Here is a 17,372-nt window from a genome sequence, read left to right on the forward strand (position 1 = left end):
AGCTGCAATCAGACAACTTTATGACCTGCCGCTACACTCTAAGTTGGGGGAGAAGGGTGGGGCAAGGTGGAAAGGCCTACACTTCACTAAAACTAGGCAAAGGGATGAGAAATGGCTTTGTGGAATCTCCCAGAAGAAGGTGGCTCTTCACCAGGCTGCTTATCTCCCCCTGTTCCAGGAGGAATCATAGTGTGTTCTGACAAGACTCAAATTAGACAGTGGTCAAGCCTTACCTCCTGTGGCAAAGTCGTCAGGGCAGTGTATCAGAGCCGTTTCTAAACAGTCTGCCTTCCACCACCCTGACCTTTCATGTATCCAGCAAAGAATTCTTTTCAGGAGCATCAGTCACCCCAAGAGGTAGTCCAATTCATTGCACTGGTGGGAGCTTGCACCAATAGGAGCTTGCTGTCTATTTATCTTAGGCAACATAAGTTGAGAGGGACCACAGCTATGCGTCCCAGTAGGATAATCAGACCCACTTGCAGGTTAGACCACAGCCAGTCTCCTTATCTGTAGCCAAACCACTGTATCCCAGATGCTACTGGGGATCAACCGTAGAGCCTCCCTATTTATGTCTCTATCAAGAGATAGAGTTAGGACTTTCCTGGTGGTCCAGTGGTTAAGGGTCTGCCTGCTGGTGCAGGGGGTACTCACTGCATCCCTGGTCTGGGAAGATTCCACACGCTGCAGGGCAACTAAGCCTGTGCACCACAGCTACTGAAGCCTGCGCATCCGAGAGCCCGTGCTCTGCAGCAAGAGAAGCCACCACATTTCCCTGCCTTGGGTAGGTATTGGGCTATCCTGTCTAGGGCAGTTTGAACTAGTTAGTTTTTCTAATGAGGAAGTCATCGATAGAATAATACCAAGGTGCTTCTAATGGGATTCCAGGCTACTCCATGTCTTGGTCTATCCACTGGTGGCAAATCACAGGGGAATTCAGGTAGACCTGTGACAGCACTGAAAAGGTGTATTGTAACCCAAGCCAATAAAGACAAGCTGATTTTCATTATTTGGGTATAATGGAATGTTTAAAAAGACATTAGCAAGGTCTGTCCTCTCAGAGCCCAGTAATGAGAGAGAGTTTTCAGAGGTCCTGGTGGTCCAGGGGTTGAGAATCTGCCTTGCAATACATGGCTCATGGGTTAGGGTTCCCATGTGCTCTGGAGCACCTAAGACCCCTTATGCTGCAGCCAAATGAACAACTAAATATTCAAAAACAAAACAAAAAAACAAGAGAGTTTCTCTTTATGGAAAAACTATCACTTTCCTCTTTTGGGACCCCTTGTATAATAACCAAACCCACGCAGCCTTATGGCAGCTTTCTCTCCTTACCCTGGCCTGTAATGTGTTACCTTGACCTTTGCCGAGGTTTCCATTCTAGGAAAATGATTGCACGGTAGCTGAAGAGTTTCGCAGAGACATCCCCAAGAGCAAGAGAAGATTTGGTTTCAGCCTTGGGCTGCCAGGGTTGAGCAAACGTTCAATCTGAATTTGGGGTGGCAATTTCATCATCTACATTTTACCGCAGTTTTTTTAAAATTAATGGATAGGAAAATCTGCCATACAAAAAGAGTTTCTGTGGAACAACCAGTTAACGTATTTAGGAGTATACAACTTCACTCCCTGAAAGATTTGAGACAGCTTTCAAAAATATGTGTAGTACTAAAAGATCAGGGCCTTCCAGATGAACGAGCAGGTAAAGAGTCTGCCTGCAATGCCGGAGACACAGGAGACTAAGGTTCAGTCCCAGAGTCAGGAAGATCCCCTGGAGGAAGGCATGGCAACCTACTCCAATATTCTTGCCTGAAAAACCCCATGGACAGAAAAACCCCATGGTCCAGTCCCCCCTGGACCACGGACAGGAGCCTGGCGAGCTACAGTCCAAAGGGTCGCAAAGAGTTGGACACGACTGAACAACTAAGAACACAGGTTTCATCATCTGGGTATGCATGTCTCCATAATGAATCCAGACTGAGGTCACAGCGGACCAAAAGGAAGTGACTACTTGGCCACGCTGGCACTCAGCGTGGGGCCGAAAAGATCACATCCCCTTTTTGGAGCAAAGACAGGGCTCCGTGGGCTGTCAGGTTAAGTGTGGGCTAGAACTCTGGCGCAAGGATCCAGACAGCTCATTACTCACACGGACAGCAAAACCATGACCAGCATGGTGTCAAGTTCTCACCTCCCTAGTGCTATAGGCTGACACTGAACTGGAGGGACAGATGGCAGGAGGCTTGGTGTTAGGCCACTCTGCAGCTGTGGAGCCAACTCTAAACTATGGCCAAGCAGTTGGAGGGCCTCGGGCCTTACTCCGTGAAGGGAGGGGGCCAGATAGAAAAACCTGCACTCAACTGAAACTAGAAAGATGGATGGGAAATGGTCTCCCACAATATAGGAAGGCTCCTCTCTAGGTTGCTATGTCCTCTTGCTCCAGGAATAATAGTGGTATGTTCTGTCAAGACTCCAGTCACCATGCACAAACCTTGCCCACGTGGTCAGTGTAGAGACATGCAAGATTATAACGACACCAAGGCAGTGCTGACCACTTCTGCTGGTACCCCTCAGACAACCACTGTTTTCATTTCTCTATAGCTTAGTTTTGCCTGTGCTTGAACTTCCTGAAATGGAATCACAAGCACTGCTTCACGCAGAGTTTCTTTACTCTACCTGTCTTTGAGATTCATCAGCGTTTGGTGCATATACTTATAGTTTGTTCTTTTTTATTGCTATATAGATATTTGGGTGATCTCTAGTTTACTCTGGTTCTAGCTTCTCTCTCTCCTGAAACTTCAGTTACCTTGGAGTCCCACATGTTTCTTAGGCTCTGTTCTATTTCTTCTTCTCTCTTTATTAGATTAAAAGTGAAACTATTAATTGCTCAGTCATGTTGGACTTTTTGCAACCCCATGGACTGCAGCGCTCCAGGCTCCTCTGTCCATGGGATTTTCCAGATATGAATACTGGTGGTGGTGGTTTAGTTGCTAAGTCATGTCTGACTCTCGGCAACCCCCGGGACTGTAGCCTGCCAGGCTCCTCTGTCCATGGGATTCTCCAGGCAAGAATACTGGAGTGGGTTGCCATTCCCTTCTCCAGGAATCTTTCTGATCCAGGGATCAAACCCACGTCTCCTGCATTACAGGCAGATTACTGTCTGAGCCACCAGGGAAGCCCTTAGTTTAGATGCTATAAATCTGACTTTAAGTTCACTAACTGTCTTTTGGTTAGGGAACAAATCCTGGGACTGTGTGTTTAGTCTGTATATGATTTTATCCTTTAGTTCTATGAATTTTTAAAATTTGTAATTTCAGAGATGACATTTTTCAGTTCTACCTGCTCCTTTGATTTTTTTAAAATAGATTCCATCCCTGTTGAAATTCTCTGTATTTGCATCTATTTTGTCCACTTTTTTCTCTGTTTAACATATTAAGCACAGTTATTTTGAAATCCTTACCTGCCAAATCCAATATTTGGATCATTTGTGGGTCTGCTTCTATTGTTTTTCTCTTGTATATTGGTCCCGTTTTTCTTCCTTTTTGCCTGTTTTATAATGTTTATCATATGTTGCATTTTGGGTATAAAAGAAGGGTAAAATATTATGTTATTCCTTTCCCCAACTTCTCCCTGAGGGTTCCCAAAGGAGCTAGTTACCTTGATGTGATCAAGCATTGAGCTGAGTTGGGGCAGAGTTACAGTTCTGATAAACCTCAGATCTGGGAAAGCCTGGCCAGTCTCTGTCTCTCCAAATCTTTCAAATTCTGCTCTAAAGAGATTTTAAAGTTAGCTCTTTAGCCTCCCGCAGTTTCAAAACCTGGCCAGTATCTTGAGGGAGAAATCAGTTTGTTTCAGGGCCCCTCCCTCTAAACCTCTGCCTTTCCAGCCCAGCCCCTGCCTGGTTGCCCACACTGCTCCAGAATGTTCCATGGGGGAAACTGGCTTTGTATTTTGGTTCCTCTAGGTGCCAATCCATAGCACAGTCCCTGTAAGCACCTTTTCTCCCCCTGCTCCCCAACAGCACTTCTTAATTCTGATCATCAGAGATGTCCCAGATCAGCAAATGTCTCAGGGAATAGAATACCTGTGCATCATCAGTTCACCTTGGAGGGGCTTTCTCCTCCTTGAAATTTTTATTCATATAGTCTTCAATTTCTTAACACTACTTGCCATTATCTTTAAAAACTGCTATCTTCGTCTGATGTTTCCTCTTCGCTGTTGCAATGGGAGTGGGGGCTGTGAGGACCTACCACATCCTACCCTGAAGCAGAAGTTCTTCATTTCCACTTTTCACCACTTCTAATGGAGACACAGTTTGAATTTTCACTTAGTCACACTCTAACTCGATTTCCTCTTGTTTAAACAAGTATTAGGCCTTTCACCTTTCAACCCTTTGAAACTGGATATCAACGGCTTGTTGAACTTTCTTGAAAGATGGTCATTTTTACCTCAAAATTCTTACTGCTTTGTCCTTTGGAGCTAAAAGTCTTCCTAGTTTCTGTTTTTCTGTTTGTTTATACTTCTTCTTTTTCTTTTTTTGGCTGCACCGCACAACATGCAGGATCTTAGTTCCTCAACCAGGGATTGAACCCACTTCAGGAGAAGCACACAGTCTTAACTGCTGGACCACCAGGAAAGTCCCTCTTTGTCTTTTTTACCTTCACCGTTGCTGCTAGAAAAGTTTCAAATAACCTTTTAGGTTTCGGGGGACATAAGGGAGGAAGTGAGGGCCCCTCATTGCTCGGTAAACTTGTCTTGAGAGATGCAAAGCATTTTCTTTCTCTCCAGCCACTCCCTCCGCTCTGGGTGGAGCTCCAACTTTCCCTGACACTCTCCTCTTCCCTCCTGTATCTCATCTGACTGTGGGACACAGACTCAGGGTCTGTAAACATTTATAAGCTAATGACTTCCCTGGTGGCTCAGCTGGTAAAGAATCCACCTGCAATGTGAGAGACCTGGTTCAATCCCTGGGTTGGGAAGATCCCCTGGAGAAGGGAAAGGCTACTCACTCCAGTATTCTGGCCCAGAGAATTCCATGGACTATATAGTCCATAGGTTTGCAAAGAGTCGGACACGACTGAGCAACTTTCACTTTCACAAACCTCAGCTGCCAGCCTTTACTTCACTCTGAGCTTCCAGACTTACATGTCGCACTTAGATCCCCACAGGCCCCTCAAATGCTTCTCCTAACTCGCCATCGTTCCCATAGCTCTGATCCTCTGCCTGGGCTCCTAGTTCAGAAATAACACCTCCATCTGGTCTGAAGCCTGCACATTGTCCTGGTCTCTCTCCCTCCTCCCCAAGTCTCACGTCCAACAGCTACCAACCACACCACGTCGGTTCCACCCTGGGAACACTGCCCGTCCTCCTCCTTCCCCACGGCCACGGTACAGGCCCTCTGGTCCTCCTAAGACCTGCCCTCCAGAGGACTGCACATGCTGAGAGCACCTGATGAGCACAAATGGATTTATTATTTCTGCCTGGAAGAGGAAGCCCTGGAAGGAGCAGGGATGCAGGGCAGGCCAGGAGCTGCAGCCCTGCTCACAGCATAGAATCCAGAGGCTGGAGTCCAGGACGTCGAAGAGCTGTCCAGCAGGGTGAGCTGGAGCCCCGTTGAGGAGGTATGATGTTGCCCGCAGGGGCCGCTGGCTTGAGCAGTGAGGCCCAGCCTCACCGGTGCCGCTTTCGGATGCTCTGTAACTCCTGGTAGATGACGCTGAAGGTGGGCCGCTGCCCTGGCTCGTAGGCCCAGCACTGCTCCATGAGTCTGAACACAGCGTCAGGGCACAGCTCAGGGCAGGGCAGACGGCCCCCTGTGAGGACAAGCACAGCATACCAGGCATAAGGAGGGGGTCTGAGGGCCCCTGGCAGCCCCTGGGGACATGGCAGCTTAAGCTGCAAAGTTCTCCTTTTTTTTTCTTGCAGCATTTTTAAGGAGCCCCCTGTTCTTTCCCAGAAACACAGAGATTCTAATCTCAAGTCACTGTGTGCTAGCTGTGTGACTCTTGTGAAATCTCAATTTCCGTCTGTAAAAGAGACCTTTTAATCCTGACCTCACATGTTATGAAGAGTAAATGAGGGGCTTCCCTGGTGGCTCAGTGGTAAAGAATCCACCTGCCAACGCAGGAGACATGGGTTCAATCCCTGGTCCGGGAAGATCCCACGTGCTGCAGAGCAATTAAGCCCGTGTGCCACAACTACTGAGCCTGTGCTCTAGAGCCTGGGAGCTGCAGCTACTGAAGCCTGCGTGCCTAGAGCCCATGCTCCCCAACAAGAGAAACCACCACAATGAGAAGCCCAAGCACTGCAACTACAGAGTAGCTCCCGCTCGCTGCAACTAGAAAAAAGCCCACACAGCCGCGAGGATCCAGAGCAGCCGAAAATAATTGAATACATAAAAATTTTCAAAAAAGAGTAAATGAAATAAAGGTATAGCCTGGCACATAACAGGGGTTCCCTGGATGGTACCTCAAGAATTGTCCTTACTGTGCCCCAGTGGGGAAGATAGACAGGAGACCTGGAAGAGTCCAGCTGGAGAGCCAGGAAGAGGGCCTGGCTCTGGGGCCACTGTCAGGCCACCGGTTCCCTTACCCTTTTCCACGAACTCCCGGGTCTGCTGATTGCTGAGGTTGGGGTAGGGGGAGGCCCCCAGGCTGAAGGTCTCCCAGAGCAAGATGCCAAAGCTCCACACATCGCTCTCGGAGGAGTAGCGGCCTGCGAGGAGGTGAGGCAGCGTGAGTGGGCTGCGCCCACCGGCCACAGAGGGGCAGGCGGTGGCACCCGTGCCCGGCCTCGGGCCTTGTGGCCAGCGTGGATCAGGCCCAGGTACCGTAGTTAAGGGCCTCCGGTGCAGTCCACTTCACGGGGACTTGTCTGAGACCCCCTGAGGCCGCGTAGATCCCGTCGGCTTCCTCCCGGGACATCCCGAAGTCGCTGATTTTCAGGACATTCTTCTCTGTCACCAGGCAGTTCCGAGCAGCCAGGTCCCTGGGCAAAGCAGGACACAGGGCTTGTGTGGCCAATGTCCGTGTGGCATCTGCCAGCTGCCTGGCCAGGGCGCACTCGACACAGCCATGGGCCAGAGCTGCCCCTGCAACGATGCCTGGTCCCTTTGAGGCACACCCCACCTCTGGAGCTGGTGGCTGCTGGTGAAGGGGCAGGGGTGGGGGAGGGGTGTTGGGATGGCCTGCCATGCCCACCCCTCACCCCCTCACCGGTGAATGCAGCATTTGCTCTCCAGGTACTCCATGCCCGCGGCTGCGTCCCCTACCATCTGCAGCAGTGTCTTCACCCGCAGGCGGGCTCCCTCCGTCCGAAGGAAGGTCAGGAAGTCGCCCCCTGGGAGTGGGCAGTGTTGGTGGGGAAAGCTCAGTGAGCCTTTGGATGGGGGGTTTGAGACGGAAGAGACCTAGCCCAGCTGAGTGCCCCACCCCCAGAAATCAGCCCCCTTGGCTCACCCTGCACAAGCTCCATGACGATGTAGATGGGCTGTTTTTGGGTGCAGACGCCAATGAGACGCACGATGTTTGGGTGGCTGTACTGCTTCAGGATCCTGCGGGGTTGGGGGTGCTGCTTATGCTCCGCCTCGGGCAGGGGTGGGAGGGATCTTACACATTCGCTTCCCTAGCCCCTGGAGCCCCAGGGAAGGCCAGGTGGCCCGAGGGAGAACAGAAGACAGGCAGCAGAGGAGAAGAGCAGCTGACCAGGACATGTGATTTCGGGTGGGTCCCCGAGCCTGGACCCTGCCAAGCTACGGGGGGGCCAGGACACTTAAACAACACGGCAGAAGTCAAGCCCTTTGGAGGTCAAACGTCCTGCCATGCACTGGGAAAGTTGTAGTATGGGGGACCTACAGGGATGGGTGTTCTATCACCCACCTCGCTTCCTGGAGAAACTTGGCCTTGAGGTCAGGAGGGAGTGTCTCGCGACAAGATTTCACCGCCACCAGGGTGTTGTCTGCTCGCAGGCGTCCGCTAAACACTTCGCCAAAGTTGCCCTGAAACAGTCTGGGGTTCCTACCTGTCTTCCCTGGACTGTGGGCCTCTCCTGCACCCAGGAGCGCAGCCCACCCTGTCCCTACCCGCCCTTGACTCAGCACCAACCCCCCTCCCCATGCTTAGTCCTGCTCATTTTGGCTCTCAGTTCAGGGGGCCAAGCAGACATAGGGGACAGGCGGAGAAAGTCACCTCTGATTGACTACAGTCACTGAGACTGTGACGTGGAGGGTTCAAAAATCACTTTTGCTTGGGTTGGAAAAGCATTCTGAGTTTTAGGACAGTGGCTTCTTTCCTAAGAACGTATTGTATGTATTTATATTCGTTTATATTTGTTTATCTATTTATTTTTGGCCATGCCATGCAGCAGGCAGGATCTTAGTTTCCCGATAGGAATCAAACTTGTGCCCCCTGCATGGGGAGCATGGAGTCTTCACCACTGGCCCGCCAGGCCACAAGCTGATATTTTATAGGTCACATGAATAGAGCGTGTCTCACCTCCTTGAGGTGGGCGGTGGGTGGGGGTGATGTGCGTGCGTGTGAGGGGAGTAGGGTGCGGAGCTGGCAAAAGAAGCGTCTCTGGGGAGTTGTCAGGGCAGGCACTCTCCCCTCGGTTTCTGGCAGGATGGTGTATGGCAGTGGATGGACGGTGGACAGGGGTGCAAGCTGGGAATCAGATTGAGGGTGGGAAGGCAGGCGGCCAGGAGCTGGCAGAGCACACTCGACTCACCCGTCCAATCTGCTCGCCTAGCACCAGGTCCTCGTGGCTTAGCGCCCACTTGTCCTGAGGAAGGGAGGTGGTTGGAGGGGTCGGAGGTCAGTGGCGGGCACACGTGCTGGGCCCTACAAAGGACTGAACACCCCCCACCAACGCTGTGTCTTTCATTGCTTGGCATCTTGGTTTGTTGCTCTGTAAAATGGGGACTGGACCCAGGATCACACCTAGATGACTCGGGGACCAGACAGGCGCACTGAGTGTGTGAGCACCAGCCTGGCATATGAGGCCCAGGAAACGGGAGTGATCTTGACGTTCCAAGCCTAGCGGGAGGCTGGCTGGGCTCCCTGTATGTATTAATATGCATCCTGTATGTGTGTGCTAAAGTCGCTTACAGTTGTGTCTGACTCTTTGTGACTCTATGGATGGTAGCCCCAACGGGCTTCTCTGTGCATGGGATTTTCCAGGCAAGAATACTGGGTGGGTTGCCATCTTCTTCACCAGGGGAATCTTCCCAACCCAGGGACTGAACCCACATTGCTCGCGTCTCCGGAACTGGCAGGTGGGTTCCTCCCACCTAGCACCACCTGGGAAGCCCACATATGTAGATGAATTGCTGGGGACCTGAAAAGCCCTCGGCGTTAGGATCCTCTGTGGGCCTAAACCTGAAGCCCCCAGCCCCTGCCCCAGGCTCACCTTGGGCACGGCCCTGTTCAGGATGATGCCACTCTTCTTGGTGAGGGGCTGCTGGGAGCGCAGCAGGTGGTCGATGAGCAGGGGGATGCTGGGAAAACCATCTCCTTCCAGTCGGTACAGGTTCTGCAGGGGTGGGGGGACCTGGGGTCAACGGCCTCCATTGCTGGGGGCAGGGAGTCACTGAGCCATGGGAGAGGAGAGGAAGGAAGAGCAATGGAGAGAAAGGGACTGCCTGGGGCGAGAGGCAGAGATCTGAGGGTGCACGACAAGCCTGCTCCCCCATCTTATGGGGGCATGCAGGCTGAAGGCTTAACTTCTGTTGGTTTTTGCAGGGATTGGGTGGTCTCTGCGGCCCCTTTCAGCTCTGCCGGGAGGCATCTAAGATATAGCAGCTCCTTTCTACCGCTTCAAGGTCATTCTCTGCTGAAGGGAAGGGGAGGGGAGGGGAGGAGAGGGAAGGGAAGGGGAGGCTGGGGTCCACTCACGTCAGCGGACTGGATGATGAAGTGCCGGGGCTGGCCGTCCCAGAGCACCGACAGCACATACTCCTGCTTGCCCTGGCTCTCCCGGACGAGGAAGTCCCCGGAATGTGTCAGGAGCTCAGCCACCTCTGTCCGCGGGATGGCCCCGTGGTACCACACCTGCTCATGCAGGGGTTTCTGCACCTCTGGAACGAGCTGCAGCGGAGGGGGGAGCTGGAAAGGCACGGGGGAGGAGCAAGGAGGAGTCGCTAGGCCAGCCAGTTGGTTGTGGGGGAGGCGTCTCTGGCTGTCTGCCTCTCACAGGCCTCCCGTCCTCACAAACCACCGAAGTGCCACATAGAGCCTCCTGCAACCCTCAGAACCAGCAATAAACTTGCCCAGGCTGGCCGACCTCAAACCAAGCTTTGCCTTGAACACCAGTCTGCAGCCTGCAACCACTCCAGGAGCAGGGAGAGTCCTGGGGTGACCGTGCCACACAACGTGGGTGATAGAGAAGAAGGGGTAGGCAGAGGTGACAGGATCTGGACTCCCAGGGAAGAGAGGGGTGCCCCAGTAAAAGTGGCCTGGGAGGAGCCTTCAGTAACTAAACTCCGGGACTAAACCTAGTGGCCTAGGGAGACATCCTTGAGAGCCCTGGCCTGGCCCACCCCTTAGGGAAGGGTGGAGCTGTGGATCCACTCACCGAGAACTTGGGACGGAAGATTCCCGAGATGTGGCTTTTGAGGATCTCCAGGGTGGGCGTCCTTCCCCCTTCTCGCTCCTGCTCCTGAGGCCAGGGACAGACGTCAGCGGGTGGCCGGGCTTGGGGAGGGAGGGGGAGGTGAAAATGAGGCGGGCAGCCCCTGGGGGTGGGCGGGCAGGGCTGGCGGCATGGGGGCAGCCGGTGGGCGGCTCACCGAGGAGGAGGTGGAGTGGCGGTCGTCCTGCAGAAGCAAGACGGGCTGGGGCTCGCCGGGGCCCAGCCACTCCAGCTTGGCCTGCAGCAGCTCCTGCTGGGCCTGCAGCTTGGCCTGCCTGCACAGCGCGACCTGCAGCCCCTGCAGTGCCTCCTGCAGTGCCTGCTTCTTGCCCAGCAGCTGCACCCTGCAGGCAGGGGCGGGCAGTGATGGAGGGGAGAGAGGGGGTCAGCCTGCAGCTGAAGGCTAGGGGTGAGCCAGGCAGGCTGGATGGAGGGCAGGGAGGACCAGGAGGCCGCTGTCAGCAGGCCCCACTCACCGCTCCCGGGGGTGGGTGGTCTGCTCCTCATTCCAGAGCTCTCGCTGCAGCTGAGTGACTGCTTCCTGCCGACTGAGCACCGTCTGGGTGGCTGCGGCCAGGTCATCTGTCACCGAGGTCAGCCTGTGCCCGGAGGAAGGGCAGTGTGAGAGCCATGCCCCTCGGCTGCCTCCCTGCCAAGCCGAGTAAGCCCGGCAGGCTGGCCGCAGCGCTGCATGGGCAGCATCTACCGCCCCCCTCGGTCCCCAGGAGAGCCCCCACACACGTGTGCTGCACGCTCTCCACTGTCAGTTCGTTCAGCTGCAGCTCCCCGGGCTCCAGCAGCTCAGTCTCCTCCAGCAGTGACTCGTCAAAGGTGACACAGGGTGGGATGTCAGGGGCGGACCTACGGCAACGGTGCCCGTCAGTGCCCGACAGTCCAGCCACCCAGGCGCCCAGCCCCCGCAAGGAGGGGCTTACCCGTACTGCTGCAGGAAGCCTTGGTACTCAGCCTCCGGCTGGATGCGGGCCACCGCTGCAGCCATCTCCCGGTGAATGGTCACCACCTCGTCTTGCACCAGGCTGCTAATCTCCAGGTACTCCTGCAGGGTCTCCTTCCTGCCCCCAGACCAGACCCTGGGTCAGGGAGACCTCAGGCTGGACGAGGCTAGAAGCTTGGGGCCCATGGCACTGGATATGGGCTCACCTCCCCCCTCCCCCATCACTGACCAATCAAATGACCACAGGCAAGTCACTTAGCATCTCCCGGAAGTCATAACAAGGCCCCAGTGACCGCAGATGAGTGGAGCGTTTGGTGTGAGGAAGTACTCGGGAAATGTGAGCTACAAATGTGTCTGCTCTGGGCAGTCAGCCCCACAGTGGGGCTCCGGGGGCTCTGATAACCCCCGAAGCCATCACTGTGCTGACCCCATATTGATACCTCCAGTCCCAACACCTCCCAGAGCTTCAGTTGTCTCATGTAACCATCCATCTATTCAACACATCCCATTGGACATCTCTTAGACACCCAGACTCCACCAGCTGAAAAATGAACTCCTCTGGCTGTCCTCTGAACCTGCTTCTCCCAGTGCCTTCTCCACGTGGCCTCTGCCTTCCAGGGGCTCTGGGCCAAGCCCCTGGAGCCATCCTTGACTGTTCTGTCCACACCCCGCTTCCAGTCCATGAGGAAATTCCACTGGCTCCACTTTCAAAGTACTTCCGAGACCGGACCACTTCTCCCCTCCATTGCTACTGCCTGGGTTTAGTGGCCGTAGTCTGTGGTCCGGATGACTGCAGTGGCTCCTGTCTGGTCTAATCCTGTCTTGCCCCCTTAAGTCTATTCTTAACTTGGCAGCCAGACTGACCTTAGTAAGACGGCTCAGATCCGGCCACTCTTCTGGTCCACTCGGAGCCAAAGTCCTCACAATGGCCTGCCGGACCCTCTATTATCCTCCTGCAGCCCCTCGTCTGACTTCCTGTGCTCTGCACAGGCTACCCTGGCTTCCTAGCTGTTCCTTGATTTCAGGCATTCTCCCACCTCGAGCCTGCGGTTCCCTCTTTCTAGTATGACCCTTCTCCAAACATCTGCCTGGCTCACCCTTGCACTTTTGAGGGTTTCCCAGACCATTCCCCTTAAAATAGTAAGCTCCCGGACTTCCCTGGTGGTCCAGTGCAGGTCTGCCAGTGCAGGGGACACAGGTGGTCCCACATGCCTCAGGGCGACTACTCCTGTGTGCTACAACTCCTAAAGCTTATGCTCTAGAGCCCGTGTTCCACCAGAGAAAAGCCCTCACAGCACAACTAGAGAGTAGCCCCTGATCGCTGCAACTAGAGAAAGCCCTTTGCACAGCAGTGAAAACCCAGTGCAGCCAAAACTAAGTAAGTAAAGATAAAAAATAAATACATATAAAGAACTGTCTCATAAAAAAATCCCAAAAAACAATAACCTCCTACCCTGCCCCCCTGCATCCCCATTTTCTTATTTTTCTCCATAACATCTATCACCTGTAACAGGCTTTCTGCTTTACTTGCTGATTTCCTTTTCTTTTTCCACAAATGAATAATCGTAGAGGACAGAATTTTGTCTCTATTTGAAAGTCTCTATTTGAAAGAATTTTGTCTCTATTCTCTGCTGGATTACCCAGGAGAGCCTAGAATGGTGTTCAATACATATAATGAAAGTGAAAGTGCTAATCACTCAGAAGAGTTTCGTCCGACTCTTCTGTGACCCCATGGACAGAGGAGCCTGTCCATGGGATTCTCCAGGCATGAATACTGAAGTGGGTTGCCATTCCCTTCTCCAGGGGAATCTTCCTGACCCAGGGATCAAACCCAGGTCTCCCGCATTGCAGGCAGATTCTTTACCATCTGAGCCACCAGGGAAGAGCCCATACACATAATAGAACCCTGCAATAAGGGCCCCAGAATAATATAATTTGGATGTCAACTGACTGGCCCAGGGCTCATTTGCACGTGATTACAAGACTGTCAGTTTCACAGGGTGGGGTTTTCTGGACCCTGCCTCTGGGCGTTAGGGCTGTGGCGGGCTAGGTGGGAGCAGGGATGGGCGGGGCTGTGGGCTCACAGGATGCAGGCCATCTCCTGGTGCAGGTCTTGCAGGGACTGAAGCAGGCTGGGCAGCATGAGCCGGTGGTGGTGCTGGTGATGCAACTGTGCTGCCCGCACGCCCAGCACGTAGCGGTTGTGGTGAGCAAAGAGCTTCCACAGGCTGCGCACATACTTGTCCTTGGCCTTGTCACGGTCCTTGTCTACCAGATCGGGGGAAGGAAGTGAGGGTTACCCAGAGCAGAGGCCTGGGCAGCACCCGCTGCCCCGTGATACCTGTGGAAGGGCCTGGGCTGAATCCCCACCCTTTTCAGGGAGGGAAGCCTCGGACCTTTGCCGGCCTCCTGGTACTTGCGCCGGGCCTGGGCGCTGTCCCGTGCCAGGGCTCGGTACTGGCTTTTCAGCTTCTCAATGTCCTGGCTGTGACTCTGGAGAGAGAGGAGGGATCGGTGTAATTCAGCAGGTCCCTGGAGGATTCCTGCCTAAGGTGCAGCCCTGGATGGGGCCTGTGGTCCAGGTGGGCAAGTGCTCCAAGCCCATACTTCAGGAAGGACCTGGAGACCCCTGGGACTTAGCCGTTGTTGTTGAGGTTAAAGTCAGAGGAGCTAGGCTAAGGACAGGGAGGCTCTGGGGGTGGCAGAGAGCTGGACTGGGCAGGCGACAACTGTCCCTCCTTGGCCTAGAGTGGTATCAGGTGGCAGGCGTGTGTGTGGGCTGTGCAGAGCTCCACGCTTAGAAGGACCTGTGCTTGGCTGAACGCCGTTGATGCCATCTTGAAATTCTTAATTATTTGTTGACAAGGAGCCCTGTGTTTTCCTTTTGTACTGGGTCCCCAATTATGTTCCTGGTGGCAGGAACAACAGATGGTCAAGATTGGATGAAGACCCTAGTTCCCTGCTGATGCGCTGGGATACTCAGAACAAACTCCACCCCTCTCCTCTGAACCTCAGCTTCCTCATCTGCCACAGAGCGAAGTGCACAGACTAGATCAGCCTTTTCCTTCAGGGCCAGAGCGGAAACATTTTAGGCTTATAGGCTGTGCAGTCTCTGTTAAAATTGCTCGGCTCTGGCATTTTAGCTCTTCAGTGCTATTGTTTAGTCGCTAAGTCACGTCCGACTCTTTTGTGACCCCCATGGACTGTAACCTGCCAGGCTCCTTCTGTCCATGGGATTCTCCAGGCAAGAATACAGGAGGGGGTGGCCATTCCCTTCTCCAGGGTATCTTCCTGACCCAGAGATCCCATCCGCAAATGCAGGCGGATTCTCTACCACTGAACCACCAGGGAAGCCCTAGCTCTTTAGTAGCCATAGTATGACAAACATATGGGCAAGTCTGTGTTCTGCTTACACTGCTTACAAAAAGCAGGCTGACACCTGAATTAGGTGATCTCCTGGAGAGAGGGATGACTGGGTGAAGACTGGCCACCAGGGGCCGCTGTGGGGCCACTGCAAAGCTGGGGTTTGCGCTGGGAAAAGGGGTGTGGTGCAGACGGCTGCCCAGCACATTGAAAAAGGCTAAAGCCTCCACGTAAATAGCTCCTATCAAACAGCCTCTAGACCGAGGAGCTGGGCAGGATTCAAATGCGGGCAGGCCCACTTCACAGCCCCAGTCCTTAACCTCCGAGTCAGGGGACCACGCTGCTGCCTCGTGGAGTCCCTGAGTCCCTGGGAGGAGTGAGCCTTGGGCCAAGTGCCATCCCTCTCTGTCTCTCTCAAGGGCCAGCTGGTGCAGTGCAGGAGATGAGCACCCCGCCTTGGTCCTGAGCTCCTCCCAGGCGATGGCTGGATCACTCATCCTTGTGCTTCCCAGTGCTCCTCTGCCCTGGCACACAGTAGGGGGACAGAAAAAAGAACAGAGGGGCCCCCCGCCAAAGGCCAGTCCTAGCTGCAGCGGGAAGGAGGGAAGGAAGCTGGACCTTGCTCTGGGGGCAGGCCTGTGGTCAGACACTTCCACTTCTTCAGGAAATCCAGGGGTTCCTTGCAAAACCAGCCCTCTGAGGCTCAAAATGTAGGCAGGGAAGACAGAAGCCCACCCACCTTGGTGAACTCCTGCTGCAGCTGCTGCCACTGCTCGTTGTAGGTTTTGCGCAGTTGCTGGCGCTCCCGGATCAGCAGGCTCAGCTTGCTCAGGGGCCCTGAGTTCAGGTCCTCCGCGTGCTGCCTCAGCACCCGGCTCAGGCCCTCCGTCTGGCTGGTGAGCTCTGTCCAGGACTGCAGTGGGGAGGGGCAGGCAAGGCAGGGAGTGGGGAACCTAGCTTCCAAGGTGGGCCTGCCAAATCTCCAACCCTCCCCAGCGGGGGACTCCAGGAAATGGAAGGGGCAGGCGGACCTACCCAGGCACCCATGGGAATTTGCTGGTGGAGGGCGGGAAGAGGGGGGGAGTCTAGAATCCCACCTGACTGATGAGGCTGTGCGGGCCGATGCCCCGGCTCTGGCCCCCGCTATCCTGCAGCGACATGTGGTGAAGCAGCCCGGCATATTCCCTGTCGCTCTTGACCCGCTGGGCCATCCATTTCCTCATGCCCTCCAGCAGCCGGAGCTCGGCCTCCTGCATCTGCTGCACGGCCCCGTGGCCCTGGGGGTTGCACAGCTCCGAAGAGAAGCCCATAGTGTCGTCCTGGGGACGGAGAGAGGAGAGGCCACCACTGGGGGTGAGTAGCTGGAGATGGATGGGGCGGGGGTGGCGGGACAGAGAGGCGAGGGGCTGAAGAGCCACAGACAGGCAGAAGGTAGACGCTTGTCCCCCTGGAACGCAGCGATGGGTATGAAACACCGCCTGGCCTGGGAAAGCTGTCGGTGCTTCCCGTCCTGCCCCTCCCCACTGCAGTCCCAGGTGGAGGCCTGATGCCGGAGGTCTCCTCCCCAGGCCTGGAACAGAAACCTCCCCCAGTCTGCCTCCCTGGATCCTTCCACCCAGCTCCTGCTGCAGGTGCAAGATGTGCACTGGGCCCTCGATAGGGCCAAGGCTGCCCCGGCAGGCACCCCAGGCGGCCACCCCCCACCCCCACCCCCAGCCCCTACCCTCCCGCGGCCCCTGTTCCACCCTGTCCCATGTCCCTCTCTCTGATCGCCCGCCAGGCCCCTGCCCAACCACCTCGCGGGTTGGCCGCCACCTCCCGGGCCTCGGTACAGGTAGGTACAGGCATTACCGGTGCGGGCAGCTGCTCCTGGGCCGCCGAGGACCGACTTACACTCAGGCCCCACACCGCCCGGCCAGTTCCTGATTCCGCGCTTCCTCCTCCTGTGGTTTCAGTTGGCCCAGGCCCCGGGGCGGGCCGGCCAAGGGGAAGGGGCGGGCGGGAGCCCCGACGCCTGCCCGCCCCCCCTGCCCAGCGCAGGCCGCTGTCTCAGCTGCCGGCCACACGGGCCCCGCGGAAACGGAAGGGAGGAGGGGGCTGGGAAAGAATGGCCCAGAAGAGAGCAGTTTGCGCCCGGCACTCCCCAGGGCCCAGATAGCACCCCGGGGAACAGCAGAGGGTGCTTGGGGAGCGCTAGCACAGGGCAGGGCTGTGGCCTTTGCAGTGGCCGGGAGGGCCCGGGGGCCCAGAACCTAAGGAAGGGCAGGCGGGCAATTTGAGCAGCAGGCCAGGGACGCCCCAAAGAGGCAGGGGGAAGGCTAGTCCAGGCCTTTCCCACCCCACTGGATTCCCCAAGGAGGGCTCAGGCGCCAGCCTCTATTTGAATAAAATTTCCTAGTAAATATCCCGAGGAGAGGCCTACTTCTCAGGCATGGAT

The 17,372-nt window shown here is 55.2% G+C and overlaps 1 protein-coding gene across 3 annotated transcripts; it reads right to left on the reverse strand.

Moving 5' to 3' along the window:
* Positions 1–5,427: 5,427 nt before the first annotated feature.
* Positions 5,428–17,001, reverse strand: FES (FES proto-oncogene, tyrosine kinase). 3 transcript variants are annotated; one of them, XM_070358316.1, is made up of 19 exons: positions 16,829–17,001; positions 16,033–16,254; positions 15,675–15,848; positions 13,969–14,065; positions 13,657–13,840; positions 11,553–11,690; positions 11,359–11,478; positions 11,094–11,216; positions 10,775–10,961; positions 10,561–10,644; positions 9,882–10,091; positions 9,397–9,519; positions 8,716–8,769; positions 7,869–7,987; positions 7,449–7,543; positions 7,206–7,329; positions 6,821–6,978; positions 6,583–6,705; positions 5,428–5,804 (listed from the first exon to the last, which is right to left on the reverse strand). In XM_070358316.1, exons 2-19 carry the CDS (start codon positions 16,243–16,245, stop codon positions 5,662–5,664), a joined length of 2,469 nt encoding a protein of 822 aa, XP_070214417.1. In that variant the 5' UTR covers positions 16,246–16,254; positions 16,829–17,001; the 3' UTR covers positions 5,428–5,661. The 3 variants fall into 3 exon arrangements, with proteins under 3 accessions (XP_070214417.1, XP_070214416.1, XP_070214415.1); XM_070358315.1 differs by having other exon boundaries at positions 16,732–17,001; XM_070358314.1 differs by having other exon boundaries at positions 16,787–17,000.
* Positions 17,002–17,372: the final 371 nt, after the last annotated feature.

The sequence above is a fragment of the Bos mutus genome, chromosome 21 (assembly GCF_027580195.1).
Source record: "Bos mutus isolate GX-2022 chromosome 21, NWIPB_WYAK_1.1, whole genome shotgun sequence".
NCBI classification, from domain to species: Eukaryota; Metazoa; Chordata; class Mammalia; order Artiodactyla; family Bovidae; genus Bos; species Bos mutus.

Excerpts from the sequence above, each read along its gene's own strand:
- FES (XM_070358316.1), bottom strand. The coding sequence starts at position 16,245 with ATGGGCTTCTCTTCGGAGCTGTGCAACCCCCAGGGCCACGGGGCCGTG. Across the intron at positions 7,988-8,715 it reads TAGGCGAGCAGATTGGACGG|GGCAACTTTGGCGAAGTGTT; the intron begins GTGAGTCGAGTG and ends AGACTGTTTCAG. Across the intron at positions 5,805-6,582 it reads CCGGGAGTTCGTGGAAAAGG|GGGGCCGTCTGCCCTGCCCT; the intron begins GTAAGGGAACCG and ends TTGTCCTCACAG.